Source organism: Varanus komodoensis, unplaced genomic scaffold, assembly GCF_004798865.1.
Source record: "Varanus komodoensis strain SLA01 unplaced genomic scaffold, ASM479886v1 scaffold30, whole genome shotgun sequence".
In the NCBI taxonomy this organism is placed as follows: Eukaryota; Metazoa; Chordata; class Lepidosauria; order Squamata; family Varanidae; genus Varanus; species Varanus komodoensis.
In genome coordinates, this window is record NW_025335762.1 from 13,315,376 (window position 1) to 13,332,013 (window position 16,638).

General features: G+C 44.1%; 1 protein-coding gene across 1 annotated transcript in view; it reads right to left on the reverse strand.

Moving 5' to 3' along the window:
- KIRREL3 (kirre like nephrin family adhesion molecule 3) overlaps positions 1-14,596 on the reverse strand; it is a gene marked incomplete at its 5' end in the record, with an annotated part of 170,871 nt that extends 156,275 nt beyond the window's left edge. The window contains 2 exons of the mRNA XM_044437402.1: positions 972-1,122; positions 14,439-14,596. Of these exons, the coding sequence (XP_044293337.1) occupies positions 972-1,122; positions 14,439-14,596 (309 nt within the window). The remainder of the gene's footprint in view (positions 1-971; positions 1,123-14,438) is intronic.
- Between the last annotated feature and the right edge of the window lie 2,042 nt (positions 14,597-16,638).

Here is a 16,638-nt window from a genome sequence, read left to right on the forward strand (position 1 = left end):
TTGTTTCTCTCTGAACAGTTGACATATGCACCTCAATCCAGCTAAATTACATTCTTAACCCCTTTCCATAAGTTTTCCTCTCTTCAATCACAGCGGACTACAATGCCATCAACATTTGTAAGCTCAGCATCGTATCTTCACCTTTGCCCTCCGGCTCTCTCCCCAGACCTTCATTTTCAGGCTGCTTCTGAGTCTTGTCAATTCATCTGGCAATAACTGCTAGTCATTCAGAAAGCTAAATCATCTATGCTGTGACTGCCATGCATTTTGATGACTGCTGTGAATGCTTCTCTTTGGCCTTGGTGGCTGACCAGTGGAAGATTGCCTTGCTCAGAATAAATGCATCTGGAATGCTGCCACGAAAATAATTTACATAGATTATCTGTCTGACTGCAACACCTTCATGTCCCTGATTACAAAAAACAAAACCCATTCATCTCTTCCCAAGGTCCTGTGTGTACTGCTGATGCCTATATAAGCTGCAGGAGAGTTGAAGAGCCGACTCCGTGCAAGTCAGAGGGATGACAGTGGCAGTAGCTTCGCTTAGTGTTGGGGGAACAATACTGGATGCTCCAATAAAGGAGGCACTTCTGGAGGTTCCATATAGGTTGAAGCTCCACTTGAAAACCACTGGGAGCGGGGCCTTCAATGTGGTGAATACCCTACGAACTGAGATCAGGCGTTCACTTAAAGTACTCTGCTTTCAGCATGTGCTGAAGAATTATCTCTTCAGGCAGCCACTTCTTGATTGACAAGTAGTTGCCAGCCACTGTTATATTGATCTATTTGCTTTTATTGTAATCTTTTTAAAAAGAGAGAGAATCATTTCCATTTATTATGGATTGCTCTGATATCTCTTCATGTGGAGGTTTTAATACATTTCAAATAAATGAATGGAGAACTCGTTAGAGGGTATTCCAAAGAAGCTCTTGCATGCTTACATGGGAAAATATAACAGTTAACACACTCACGTTGGATGTCAATGGTGACCGAAGTCTCTTTCCCACTAGGAATGGCCTTGTTGGTGGCCCGGCAAACGATGGTCTGGCCATTCTCAATGTCGGATGGGGAGACAAAAAGCATGCTCATGATGCTCTCCCTCTTGCCATCACGGAGCACTGTCTGCAGGGGAATGAAGAGAAACAGTTACTGCTTTTGGAAAGAGAGGACAGTGTTCCACAGTCATATGTTGCAGTGTTCGGAAAAGGATCAGCCGTTGGCACTGGAAGCAGACATATTGATTGAGAATCTATTTATCCTGCATTTTCATTAAAAGAAATGCTCGAGGCAGGAAGCAAACTGAACATGTCAAGACGAACAAGGAAACATAAAAATAGCTAATACTGCAAGAGAAGGGGGAGCAGATCATGCATTTCAGTTCCCCCCATTCCATTCACAAGTCAAATGAATGCACTTTTTAAGCATCTGGTATGATTTAGGCTGTTCAAGATCTTGCAAGACATCCTGAACTCTCTGAACAGAGTCAGGCAAACTTAAAGAAATGTCATCCTGCAATCAATCAAAGCAAACTGTGCATGTTTTCTAATGAGTTACCTGGTCCAGGACTTGTGGGGCCCTTGGGCAAAAGTGGGGGTTTCAAGCCTGGAAACAAGGCAGGGTTGACAAATAATGAATGTCTCCACACTGCCTGCCCTTTTGAGGAGCAAATGGAAGGAGAGCTGACTTGGTGCTCCAGCAATTCCAGAACTTGTTACCTCTCAGAGCTGGGCCCACAGCCTTGTTTGCTTCAATTCCTGTGATATTTATCATTTATTTCAAGGTGTGCTTTCAATCAGCACATTTAGTTCTCTCTAGTCAGATAGGCCATGCATATTAATAAAATGGAATATTTAAATGCTCATTACCATGCTGCACTGAAGGTGCTTTCATATGCATATCAAGAGGGCATCCGTGTCTATGGCACTCTAGCACCAGCCCTTCACACTGCCAAATACCAAAGGTTGCCCAGGTGCAATCACTGGGGAGTCAGAATTCTAAAGCTTCATCTTTTTGTAATATTTTATGAGAGGAGCATGAGCACTGCTTGGCACAGAATTAATCTCCTGTCAGATCTGATCTGAATCTTGTACTTGGCTTTAATGCGATCTACAGCAGGCTGTGGAAATTGAGATATACTCATCAGTCTGGACAGGTGCTCATATAGGCTGCTATGGCCACATCCTCTCACCCCTTCCAAAAGCAGTTCTGAAAGTCTAACTAGCAAATTTAGCATTTCTAAAACCCTGTAGTGAACCTGTGATGCTGGACAGACCTTGGGGACTAGTATCAACTGGATTCCTGCATGCTTTGAAGGAGTTTCCTTTTGACATGGCAGCCACTTTTGTGGTATCCCTGTTTTCACATTGGAATCATGAGAAGGAAGAGTTTTCGGCACAATCACAGGACAACACAGTGTGCGGTAGGGCCCAACCAGCTCGCAGGCTTATGAGGAAGATGGAGCAATGAAACAGGCACAGTCACAGCTAGAATGAGGATAGTGCCGATCTCATGGTAAAAACCAACAGGTTTTGAGTAAAACATATTGGGTTGATATCCAGACGTGTTTTCTTTTGTTATCTGACACAGGTAAGGTTACCCAGGTGTAGACCACTGTCCAAATTTGGTAATGGCCTGGATTAGGACCCAGCAACTGCAGCTGAACTGAGACAGGATGGAGATACTGCAGGAAGGATTCTTTCTCCCATTTCTATGCCTGCATTCCTTCTAAAGTTGTGTGTTGGCATTCCTGGTCCCCCATACTTGGCAGGGTTGCAGCCGAAGGTGGGCACGATCAACGTACACTCTTCTACATACACATACAGCACAACCCTATCCCTGATCCATGCACCCTGCACAGTTGTTCATCATTCACAATTCCCTTTCTTACACATGTGTGCATTCACAAACTCATGCTACCTTCCCAGTACTCTTGGCACTGAGACTTGGAAAAACTCCATTTGCTCCAATAATATCACCAATGCAAATTGCAGATCGGTGATTATATATCGGTATAGAGGAATTTAGCTTCTTGCTCTCTGCTATGGTTCCAAAATGGATTAGCTTCTTGCACCTTCATTTTGTGTTAGGAAAACCTCCCATTTGCTCCAGTGGGATGTTTATTTTCTTTCCCATCTTATTGCAGGAGTGGCACAGTTTTCTGCTTTTCAGAACTGGATTGGGGCTAGGATGAAAAGAAGCTCTTCTCTGTGCATTCAGCACAAAGACCAAGGAGAGAGACCTGGCGGTTGGACGGGAATTCTCTTTCAGTGCTGGGCACCATTACATGATTTCCAACATCTCTTCTGGCCAGTTCCAGGCCAACTTGCAGCTTTGGAATTCCCTTGCTGCACATACAAGGTGGTGGCATAAATGGCTAAAATGAAAGCAACTTAAAGAAAATGATGGCTCAATTCCCATTTCATGGTGCCTGGAAAAAGCAAAGCATCTTCAGCCAAAGGAAATGAAATCCTGTTCCATCCAAATAATAAAATAAAATATAAAATAAAATAAGGCTTCCTGCAGATTTAACTCTGATTCCTTCAAGAGTGTTCATACTGGCAGGTCTGTGTCTTGCATGCCTCTGTAGGCTTAGACTTCACTGAGGGAGGGAGAAAAGGAGAGAAAATAGTAAGATGGAAAAACCAGGAGTGAGGGAAGGACACCTTGGGAAGGGAGAGCAACTTGTTCACAAAGGAGCGGTGCTCAATATATGCATACTTCATAAAAACAGATTGACGGCTACTAACTAGGAGAGGGAGATGAAACGGAGCATCCATATTCAGTGGCTACATGCCTCTAAATACCAGGCACTGGGTAAAAAGTGACAAGGGAAAGATGATGGTTTCATGGCTTGCTTGTGAGTTCATGAGAACAAGGATTTATTCTCACAATTGTGTGTGTGGTCACTCCAGCAATTTGTAGAAGGGTAGTTTGGGCTCAGCAGTTTTAATTTCAGTTCCTTTGCTAATTAAGCCTAACATGAAAAAGGCAAAAATTCCATGTTAGGCATAATTAGGAAAAGAATCGAAAATAAAACTGCCAAGCTCATGCTTTCCTTAAACAAATTTTGGATGTGACTGTGCTTATAGTACTGTGCAGAGCTCTGGTCACTGCAGCCCAAAGGATCTTATCCAGTTGGCAAAAGTGCCAAGAAGGGCAACTGAAATTATCGAGGCCCTGGAGCGACTCCTCTACATCAGAAATGGTCTTGTTTAGAAAAGAGGCAAGCCGAGGGAAGGCGTGATCAAGGCATACAAAGTTGTGTATGTTGTGGAGAAAGCAGACAGGGATTTTTTTTCTCACACTCTTGTAATTCAGGAACTCAAAGGGGTCACCCCTTGAAGCTGATCTGTGGGAGAAGCTGGGCACATAAAAGGAAGGACTTCCTCACATAGCATAGTTAAACTATGGGATTAAGTTTCGCAGGATATTGTGAGCGCCAACGATTTGCATAGCTTTTAAAAGGGATTGGAGAAAATCATGGAGAAACAGGCTATCCATGATTATTAGTGCTTCTGACTGTATGATAATTCTTGTATCAGAAGCAATATGTCTATGCACACCAATTGCTGTGGAACATGGGCCAAAGGGTTCTGCTCTACTCGTGCCCTGCTTGTGGTTTTCCCATGGGCAGCTGGTTGGAAACCGTGTGAAAAGAATGCTGGACTAGATGAACCATGTTCATCCCACAGGGGTCCTCCTATTCCTTATTAGCCGGCTGCTGCTGCAAAAAGCATCTTGGCCTATATCTGGAATGGGAAGCCTCCAGCCTATGGGCTCATCCGCAGAATGGTTGCCATAGTGAGCATGGCTGTTCACAAAGCGCTCATTTCCCAGAAGGCAAAGTGGTGAGACTAAAAGAAAAGAGCCGAAGTGCAGAGGTAGCATCCAAACACCAAAACTCACAAACCCCCTCTTTTGGGTCCAAGTATAGATGGCACTGGGAAGCAGTACTTCACTTGGCAGGTCCCAATTAACAATCCTTATAATTAAAAGTAAGACAGAAAATGAAAATCAGAAGGAGTGGAGCCTGATGAGTACAAACTGAGGTGCCCTTGTGTTCACGGATAATCAAGGGCACCACCCTGGAGATTCCAGGATGCATGTTATCCATTCCACCCAATGGTATCCTATTTTTACTGTTTTGAAAAGAAAGCGATTAATTTCCAATTTCCCTACAGTCCAGAGGAACCTTTCAATTTGGGTTGGCTTGTATGATGATAGGGTTCAGGGAATGGAAGAATGGAGTGGGCTATAAGTAATTTCAGTGGACTTTAATTGCATTTTAATGGACTTTTAATGTGATACATCCACATTTTAATATTTATAATTAATCTATAATTAATCTATTAACACCTTCCCTCTGCCTTTGGTAATGGAGAAGGACAATGGAAGTAGGGTTTTAAAGGGATCAAGTGTTGTTAGAAGAGACTGAATGTTCAGGCTTGCAAGGAAAAGGGGGCATGGAGCAAACTTAGAGGAGAACAAGCAGCTTAGAAGGTGAGCCATTCATCCTGCTGGGGGTGGGAGGGCAGTTACTTATGTACATGACAGAAGCGGGCAAAAGATGATCCAATTTCCATATCTGGGCTAGCTGATAGAGGAACCTTTATAGAAAATTACTATACATTTAAATAAAAATGCAATACATAACATGGAAGTCTGAGATCCAGTGACCAGTTTTGTGCCTGCTCAGTGTGTTGCCCAGATGCTGACTATGAACGAGCAAAGCCCTGCTCCCCTTCCTTATGCTTTGGGCTCCTCCACCGCTGCTCACTCCATTGTACTGAGAGAATCCACTGTTTGCACAAAAGGACTACTTTTAAAAGCAACAGTGGATTTCCAGATCAGGAGATGTCAGTGGCGTTTCCAGAAGGTAGCTCTGCTCACCTGGAAACATGTGTTAGTGTTGCTTTGGCATTAGTTTCAGAAAGAAGCCCTGAAGCCCTGTTGTATGAGCAATGAATCCCTCCACTGTTGAGGTTCAATAGGATAAATCTAAAGGAACGCTTGCGTCCATATATGCCCTTCCACCCCTTGAGATCGGCAACAGATGCCCTTCTCCGGGAACCCTCCATGAAGGATATTAGGAGGGTGAGTACCTGGAGGAGGGCCTTCTCTGCGGTGGTGCCCAACCTATGGAATGCGCTCCCCAGAGAGGTCCGCCTGGTGCCGTCATTATCTGTTTTTCGGTGCCAGGCCAAGACCTTTTTATTTAAAACTTATTTTAATTGTTAAATTATTTGAATTAATAGGATTTTAAATTTTTAGCCGAGAATGCACCAGGGGTTTCTAAACAATTTTTTGAATTGCTATATTGTTATTATTTATGTATTTATGTATCCTTTGTGAGCTGCCCCGAGGCTTTGTTGCGATGGGGGCAGCATAGAAATGTTTTAAATACATAAATAAATAAATAAATAAATAAAGCTTCAATTTTAAATTGGGTTTTTAGTGGACAGGCCTTCTAGGATTCCATCTTCATATAGAGTAGTGTCCTCCTTAAAGCAGGGAACATGGCTACCCTTACAGCTGCTGTAGAAACTTTTGCTCCTGGTTCTGGTTGTTCCTGAGCAGGTATGAGGTTGCAGATGAATGCCGGCACCTGGCTGCCTCCTCACTTCTATGGTTTGCTGCGCCCACTTCTCCTTCCTCCAAGTAGAAAAGGGGGGGTTACAAAAAAGTAAGGCAGTGCACAGAAAAATCAGGTTGATGGCCTTGCATATTAATGGCCCAACAGGAATTACGTTCACCCCAGTCAAAGCAGAGGAAGACGGCTCTTTGTGGTTTTCATTAGCGTGGCAGGCAACCCGAGTTTCTGGGACACAAGGTCTACTGTGTCCAAATGGCATTTTAGCCACTAGGAAGGTGTGTCTGCTGTTCTGATCAAGGCAATACAATGTGAAGGAGAGAAACATATGAAAACAGGAAAGGGATTCCAGAAAATGGCATCTTGAAAGGCAGCTGAGAAAAGCATTTAATCAAATAACAAATGTTATCCCATCATCTGTGCTGCAAATAGTATCAGCATGCTGGGCTTGGGTAACCCCTGCCTCTCCCTTCTTCTTCCTGCATCTTTGGCACTTAGTAGCCAGCTGGTCATTTCCAGAAAGATTGCTGATGGCAGGAAAAATGAAACGTCTTAGAATTTGGGCGCAATAAAATAAGAATCCTCCGATAATACTGCAGGCAAATCAGATGGCGGAGAGAGAAAGGTCATGCCGCTTATGTAAATCAGATGCTGGATTCACTGATAGCAACCAGAAGGCCTGCAGGATGAGGCTGGCGAATGCACATGAAGCTGCAGGCAAGCAGCAGAGGCTGTCTCAAAAAGAAAATGCGATCTCTAGCCAAGGACTGGAGTCCAAAAAAGGGGATAGAACATTTTGTAGTGCAAAGAAAGGATACGGAACTTTAGTTTTTGCCTTCCTCTGATCCCCGGCCTGTTGCTGTAAACTGATCAACATGCAAATTAGCCTTCCAAACAGCCGCTCTTCATCATAATATTGGAAATCCATTCTGTGTTGACTGACAGTATGAGAAAACTGCCTGTCTCTGGGAAATGTTAGTTCTGTTCAGGGATTCATAAGAATTCCATTTTGCTTTGCTTTTGTTCTTGTTTTAATTTGGATCTGCTCTGTTTGCACCTCTGAATGTGAGTATGAGATCGCAGTTTTGGGGGAAAGTTCTCATAACGCTGAGCTCATATTTAGAAAAGACACATTCTGAAAATATGCCCGTTTGAAAAAATGCGTGTTTGTGCTTTAATCTAGGTGGTGGTAGTGGTGAGGATGCATTTAGCTACAAGCTTTAAAGAAGCATTTTGAAATGTGTGCTTGCTGTTTGAGTGAAAAGAAAAGATCAAAACTGACAACAGTCATGAGTCAAAGTGAACACTGAGAATGTGGGAAATGCTTGAGCCGTGCTGATTCTCCCATTCCTGGCCCTGTTCGCATGGCTCTATCCATGGACTGGAGTGCACAAAAGATTGGAGGTGGAACGTACCTGTTTTTCCCATCCCAGTCTGTCACACATTCACTGGAAGGCTAGAGCACAGCCTCCACTAACTGGGACCATGATTGGCACACCAGCCTATAATAGGACAGCAAGAATCAGCCAAACCTTCACCTACCAGTGTTCTCTGAATTCCATCCTGCCGCTTGTTCCGACTCGAGCCCATATCTGATTGCACTTTTGATACATTTTTCCCATCATTTTCCCTTGAAAACCTAAGTGTGTGTTTGTACTTATTTCTTCAAACTGGGTGATCTAGGGCCAGTCACTGACTCCCAGACTAACGTACCTCACAGGGCTGTGGCGAAGATAGGACTGAGAGGAGGCAGAAGGCAATGTAAGTTGCCTTGAGTTCTTCGGAGGGAAAAGGGTGGGGTATACAATCAATTTATCAAGAAGTGTTCCAACTTCCCAGTGGATGTGAAGAATCAGTGGTGGAGTCAGCAAGTAATTTTCTGTTTTCCAAGACCCTCTCCTTACATCCTGGGATACGGCCATGTGAATCAGTAGAATTCAGTCTATGTGGATTCTTACGTTACAGCTCAGGGTGCAACATCCTGCTGTAGTTTGTAGGAATGCTATACAATGCTCTCTTCCACTTGGAAATGGGAGGCTCTGAAAAGCAGAATCTTCTAGAAATTATGTTGGGGTTCCTTGCCCTTACATCTTTTCCAGTAATTAATCAATGAACAGGATGAGGTTGGAATACAGGATGTGAGGATAGCAATTGGTTGAACTGTATCATTCACACCATGCCAAAGGCTCTAGGGAAGCAATACTTAATTTTTTTAAGCACACATATTAATTACAAATATAAAAAATGTGCATGTATCCCATTAAAAGTCTATTAAAATGCAATTGAAGTCCAATTAAATAGCTATAAATATAACATTAACCCACCCAATCATCTGCTGAAAAGCTCACTCAGCTAAAAAACTACTTTCAACAGTTTTGGACAATGTTCAAATCTCTAAGCCATTTCATCATGGTGGAACAACAACTAAAAACCCCTCTTGCTATGCTTCCTTGCATTCCGGATGTGGTGCAGATTTTCTACTCCGGACTTAAGACAGACGTCACATACCTATTCTCTGGTCTGCCACTTAGAAAGATCAGGTGACCAGGACCAATCCAAGAGTCTTTTCAGTGGTTGCCCACATCCCTGGTAGCCTCTTGATCATGAACTGCATTTTTCTCCACTTACAACATTCTTATTCCATTAAGTCCATGAGTCATTTTATTGTTGGCTCACTATATTGAAACACAGTCCTGTTTTACAGATTATTTTGCTATTTGTCTCATTAAAAGAAAAGGGACTAAACAATTAATCACCTGCCTTTTGAGGGTGGGCCTTAAAAAGTGGGTAGAAGTAACTTGCAAACTGTGAAGGAGCTGTTGTGCCTTGGTATTCAAGCTTGGGCCTAAGAATGGCTCCAGTGGGCTTGCTCATGTGTTTGCCACGAAGCTGTAACAGCTTCATGGGGCCTTTCCGTGGTGAATGTCCTTTCACAGGAGGGATCAGGACTTCCTTCCTAACTCTCTTTAAATGGACCCCAATCTTCCATTACAGCTTTAATGGCTGGCCTGTGTTTCAGCATTTGTCATTATAAGGGACAGAATCCAATGTTGCTCTTGTGCATAAGGCTAGCCCTGCCAGTTCCTTCTTGGAATGGAATCTGAATGGCGCTGTTTAAGTTAGGTGCTCTCATGACCACTTATACATCTTCTCTGGACAGTTATCTATATATTGAAACCACCTGAAGAACTATCTTTTTAAAGTCCTTAATGACTGTGGGCAAGATGAACTGCACAATCCTATCATTTTTAATTGGATTCTGATGCATGATCCCATTTCAGGGATGGGCAGAGCGCAATCTTAAGTTAAACTTGTTCATTTATTTATTAAAAGCCTTTCTAACCCATCCACTACTAGTGTCTCAGGATGGCATACAATTCCAAAAGCATGCAGAAGTTTCCAGATTCAGTTCCTGGTATATCCACGTAAAGCAGGGGTCTCAAACTCGCAGCCCGCAGGCCAATTGCTGGGATGGGCAGGGCATGGGGGAGGGGCCCCGTGGCCTTCAAAGCACCAGAGGCACTCGAGCCGGCCTCTGGATGAGCGGCCCACCACCACCGTGGTGGTGGAATACTTGATGCGGCCCAGCCTCATCCAGACTCTATTTCCAGTGGCCCCCAGGTAAGTTGAGTTTGAGACCCCTGACTTAAAGGGTCCAGATAGCAAGCTACATGAGGCTTCTGAAGTTGGCGATATGTTGGTGACATACAGGTATGTGAGGGGATGTCACAGGGAGATGGGTAGAGACCTGTTCTCCCCTGCAGAGGAAGGCAGGATGCGCTCCAATGAAGCAAAGCTCAGAGGGCCAAGGTTCCATTTGGATGCCAGGAAGCACTTCCTGACAGTTAGGACCCCGAGGGTGTGGAATGGGCTTCCACAAGAGGTCATTGAGGCCCCATCGGTGAGGGTATTCAAAGACAGGCTGGACATGCACATGGTGGGCATGTTGTGAGCAGAGCTGGCTGGTGCTGGAGGTCAGACTAGATGGCCTGGGAGACCCCTTCTGACTCGCTCTGTTTCCATGTTTCTATGAAGGCCAACGCTAGTCAGTGCCCACAGTGCCAGACTAGATGGACCAGCGGTGCGGTTCAGTGCAATGCAGATTTCGGTGTTCATGGGATAGCTGTGCAGGCTCAGCTCAAACACTGTTTGTTCTTTACTGACATGCCTGATTACATGCATCCAACCCGCTGGCCTCTGCCTTCGCTCCTCCACTCCATCACACTAACTAATGATTAGCAATAATTGTTGAGAAAGTGGCCTGTTCTCCCAGTTTGAACATGAAGGTTTGGCAAAAGGAGATAAATCGAGATCCACAGTCCTACAATAATGAAAACTTCAAGACGGCTAAAGATAAAGTTGTCCTGAAGGGCATGAAGTTGATGCTGACATCCTGGTGATCGCTGCTTATAATACAGAGAGGTTGGAGTTATTTCTTTTCTACAGCCATTGCTCCCTGAGCTCTTGCGCTTCTTGCCTGCCTGAAAGGCACCTTGGTGGTGTTTTTCTGCGGAAGATTGCTCTTTTGCAGTAGAAAGAAACTCTCAGAAACTAATGTAAGATTTGCACTTGGCTGCTGAGCACTCTTTGAGGTTGTGCATCACACTGGCAAAACGGGGACAGCTGGGGACTGAAGCAAGTTTTCTAGCTTGGCTGTAGGCATCCCTATGTGCAATGGGGAACCTTTGCTTGGAATTATGTTTCTTTCCTGCAAAAGACTGGCTTTAAAGTTCCAGTCCCTGCTCCTCCAGTGCTTGTGTCGCTTTGCCAAGCATGCTGCCGTCGTATCGGCCCACAGAGAGGCCGCTGCGTTGTTTTCAAGCAGTGAGTGCAGATGGATCATCCAATCAGGGCGATGGATCATCCAGTGGGACCACTTTTGCTCATGTCCATTCATAATGAGGGCATTCTATCTTGGGAGGTGGGAAAAGATAGCTGAGTTGGCATTTGAATGTGAATTTAACTAATTTCACACATTTGAAGCAATAAATGAATTAAAGCACAGTCTTCCTGTTAAAGTTTCACTCTTCCAGATTTTGTAATGGAGTTCTCCAATCAATACACGTACAAAAAAGTGCATGCGTGAAATTGTGCTATATTAAGAAAACTGTTTGCAAACAAATGCTTGTATTAATTAATACATTCCCTAATTGCTGAGGGTCTCTGGGAAGTTAACAAAAGTTATAATTAAACAAAAGCTAAAACGACACAGACATTACAAAAAAATTAAAAAAACAAAACCATAATTGCAATTGTTATTATTCAGCACAGAAGCACAGCAGCAGGACATAAATAAAATGGGATATATAAAAACAAAGTTAAAAAGTCAGCTGGCTAAAATGCTGGGGAAATAAAAAGGTCTTCACCTGGTGGCAAAAGGAATACAAAGTAGATGCCAGGAGACCTCTTTATAGAGCTCATTCAAAAACAGGGAGCCACAACCAAAAAGGCCCTCCTCCTGGTAACCACCCACCTCCTCCTGGAGATGGATCCCTGGAGATGGCCTCAAGTTCTGGCTAAGTACATATGGGAGGAGGTGATCCTTCAGGTAACTTGGCCCCAAGCCATTTAGAGCTTTGAATGGCAATGCTAGCACTCTAAAATGGGCCCGGACAGGCTGACATAATATGTTCTCATAAGCCAATCCCCATTCACAATCTTGCTGCTCTATTTTGGATCAGTTGCAGTCTCTGGACCATTTTCAAAGGCAGCCCCACACATTGCAGTAATCCAAATGATAGGCATATCATGAGTGGAGCCAGCTGGAGTCAGGGGTCAGACTAGATGGCCCAGGAGACCCCTTTTGACTCACTCTATCTCTAGGGCCATCTAGTCTGACCCCCATCAATCAAGTAATGAAAGAGGGAAGTCTTGCTGAGCTGAGTTGAGCTGACCTGAGGACAAAATCCTGAGGTAGCCAGGAATCATCCTATTGAAGGAAGAACCAGGAGAGAGGATAGCTGTGAGGGATCTATCCCACTTCTCCTAAGCTGGCTTGTCAGTTCCCCTACCTGTGACCACACCAATGGAGGCACCTCCTTGCTCCCCCAAATCACCTGGATGCACAATTAAAATGGAAATGGCTTAAGCAAACCAACCAACCCAGGTGCTATGCCTCCGAGCGAATCAATGGCATTGTTACGAGACTGTCCTCCTCCCATGCGATCCCACAGTAGTCCCAAAGTGCTCCCTGAACAGGGACCAAACAGACTGTGTCCTTTGGCACCGCCTTTCAGCCCCTGCCCAGTTCTGCTGCCAGTCTTCCACCCCCGAGTCGGCTGCTGCTGGTGAAGGCCCTGCCCCTGGAGCGTAGGAGCTGCATCTCCAGCTAGGAGTAGGGGGCTACCCCACAGAGAAGGTGGGCATGGAGGGCAGGGGAGGCAATACCCCCACCTTGTTTTAAGCAGAATTTTGCACAAACTGTATATACATATACATTTCTAAACTGTATATAGAAAAATCCTTGCAATTTTTGGTGCAAACTTCAAAAATAACTGTCAAGTTTAGAACAAAAAATGAACTTGAGCTTGGAATCATAAAAAAACAACTGACAGATTCATGCCTCCCTCCCCCAGTTCTGCATTAATGGACTTAAAAAGAAAAAGAAAGTGAAGTTTTTATTCTGAGATATATATATTTGAACATGCTTTCACATAAAATACACATTTCCAATGTATCTTCTCAAAAATGCATTTGTAAATTTATTTGCTCTTGAAGCATACATTTTAAGTATAAATATACTCTGAAATAAGCATTTGAAATGCATTTTAAGAACATTAGCTTAAAAGTGCATTGCAAACTTTAGAGGAGTGCAAAATACAAAGGATGATAGTGTTTTAGTGTGAACAAATATGGATGTCCACTCTGAAAAGTGGACCAAACTTAATCCTTGAACAGTGCTATGACATAGTTGTTATTATGAAGTAAAGATCATTTTCCTCAGCAGTAGAAATTGGTACTCTCCTTTCTATACCACAGTTATAGGGGGTAATCATGACGTATTTAAGAACATAAGAAGATGCTTGCTAAGAGTCCCTCTATTCTGGCATTCTGTCTTCTGCTCATGCACTATGCATGTCACCACTGCATCTTGTGGCAGGGAGTTCCAAAAGTTAATGGCACATTTTGTGACAAATGAGTTGTTCCATCTGCCCTGCTTCTACTGCCAATCACTATCAGTGCAAGTTCTAGTGTTATGAGAAAGGGAGTCCTATGTCCCTCTGATTTCTCTGTGTCCCTGGCATCTACCAAACCCAAGGCCCAAGGGCATGTTGGAAAGGCATATAAGGCAATCATCTTACTGAAGCTAAGTGGTCCTCGGTTTGGTCAGTGCCTGGAATGGGGATTCATTGGGGATGGGGAGAGAAATTCTGCATACTGAATGTGTTTTGACCGCTCCATGTGGATCTCTATCTGTATGATGGAGGGATGGAAGCATCAGTAAGGCTCAGATCTTGTTCCAAAATGTGACCTTTTTAAAAGTGCACATCCAGATACATACTTCTTACCTTACACTAATGTATGAAAATGCATTTTGTTCCAAATGCATTAAAGTACACAGTTTGCTAATTTTGCAATCAGAAGCTTGGGGGTATGTGGATTTTCTCCCAAATTTATGTTTGTGTCCCCATTTGTCTTCCAGGGTATGGACAGGGCAATTAATCACTTGAAATGAAATCCTTGAACATCTGCAGTAAAATGGCATAGACATTGCCAACTGTGTGAATCAAGGCTCTGACAGAGTCAGAAAAGGCAACTGCATTTCAGGAGTATCTCTTCATTAAGGGAAATTCTTCCAAACAGGACTTAGAACGCCTGGCATCCAACTCACACAAAGAAATAGCCATACCTTGGAATAGGTTGCTCCATTGATGACTTCTCCTTTCCGCATCCAGATAATGGATGCAGCTGGCTTGGCATTGTCGGCATGGCAGGTCAGGTTCAGGGGGTCTCCAGCTCGCAAGCTAATAACAGGTCCACCAATAATTATTGGGTCATCGGGAGGCACTGTGAAGAAAGCAAAGCATGTTATGCTTTACCAGACTCCATACGACTCCACCAGATTATAGAAAAGATAGGAAACGCAGATCCAGGAGAATGAGCTTCACACACAGTGCTACAATGGTGCCAGGACCCGCAGGTGTGTGAAGAACCCAATCTGGGGATGGGAATCTGTTGGATTTCCTTAGCTTGCCTCTGGACTGCTTTCCCTCCGTGCGTCTGCTTTGCACCAAGTGTTTGCATGGGCATCCAGCAGGAAGTGAGTCCAGGCAAGTCAGGGAGGCTGGCTCGCACACATGCTACTTGTATGCTCACTGTGCAAGCAGAATTCTGCTTCCATGCACCTGGGCACTTTGCATACTTGGGCCAAAGAAGCCACTAGCATTCCCAAGCACTCACAAACATGCTTATGGCTCCACTCAATTCCTAGGGCTGAGCATGGGAAAGAAGCCCAGTAAGCACAAGAGGGACAGATTCTGGTCTGATCATCACATCCCTGATCACATGCACTGAGACTTTCTAATCAGCAGGGACAATGATATCATCTACCACACCATCTTTGGTTCCCTGTCTTCTCTGAGCTTAGGTACCATCCTCACAGTAACTGGGGAGAAATGGATTTTCCCAGCACCAACATGTTGCTCCAGAGACCTGCTCCTAGTGAAGATGAAAAATGCAGAATGGTATGATGACAGGGATTGACACAATGGCTTGGTTCCTTCCTTCCTTCCGTCCTTCCTTCCTTCCTTCCTTCCTTCCTTCTACATTCCTTGGAGACATGGGGCTTAGGGATTGTCATGATGAGTATCTTCCCCTACCTACCCTTACACCATGGATAACACTACGTGTTAAAATCAATCCAGATAAGGCTGCAGCCAAATAAATGTTTTTAGCAGCAGCTATTTTGTCAATAGTGCAATAACAAGGTGATGTGAAACGATGATGCATTGAATTATAGTTTGGGAAGGATACACATTGTACAAAGGAAATGTGCTGTTGCCAAAGAAAGAGATACATAAAAGAAGGTTCAAAGGAAAAGCACACTTTGATGATACATTTGTTCACACAAATAGGGAATCTGGTTAAGGAAAGTTGTATTTTTTTCCAAGTTCAATGGCTGTTTATGTCTGGCATCATTATTCTGATGTACATTCCTAATTTATGAGGTCAGAACCAGAGAGTGGTATTCATTCTACGGAAATCATTACAGAATGTTCAAAATGTGCACGTCTTCTGAGGGAAGCTTTCATTGTGCAGTGTGTGGCTTCTAACGTGGATGGGATTGTGGAAACTGAAGAGTTGGACTTGTTTTTAAAATGTCATTGTGGCTATGAGAGCTTCCTCTTTGTAGCAAAGAGGTGGCATCTGGCTCAGCCCCTCTCCATAACAATGAAGCAAAGGGAGAGGAATATTCTTCTTCTCTTAGTATAATCTTCTGTTATGGTCAGCCTGGAGGGGCCCATCTTACCAACTGACTGCTTCTTACCCAGGCCCAAAGAAGGATGCCTGCATTTTTCCATTAGTTGCAGCTCTTTGCAAAAACCAAAGGTCAGGTCACCTGGATTCTGGCACTGTAGTGCAGATGTCCTGCCGGAAGCACCTCCACTTAGCAAACCTATTGAACAGTAAACTTCCAGTTCCCTAAACAAGGAAGACTCTTCTAGAGTCCTTCTTAGAGCTGGAGATGAATGCCCACTGGACAGTCAACTAACAAGAGATTCTTCTAAAATTTCTACCCAGGCTACAGGAGAGAGACTGAAAGAGACAGGCCACACTGGAAAAGAGCGATGGACGACTTTCTTTCTGGGTCTAGTGCTACCAGCATCTCTCCCAGGAAGCAGGAGGATATTTCACCAAGGATTTTCTTTAGAGCAGGTGCCCAGTTGTGGTTTTGTCAGATGGGTGGGAGGCAGACCTGACACGACCATCAGGTGAACCTCAGCACGGAAATGGTGGGCCTCTAAAGAACCAGGCGGGCACCTTGCACAGGGCAGTTTTCCTTTTTGTTTGTCGCCTGCCGCTGCATCGCCGTGTCAAACTACTTATTG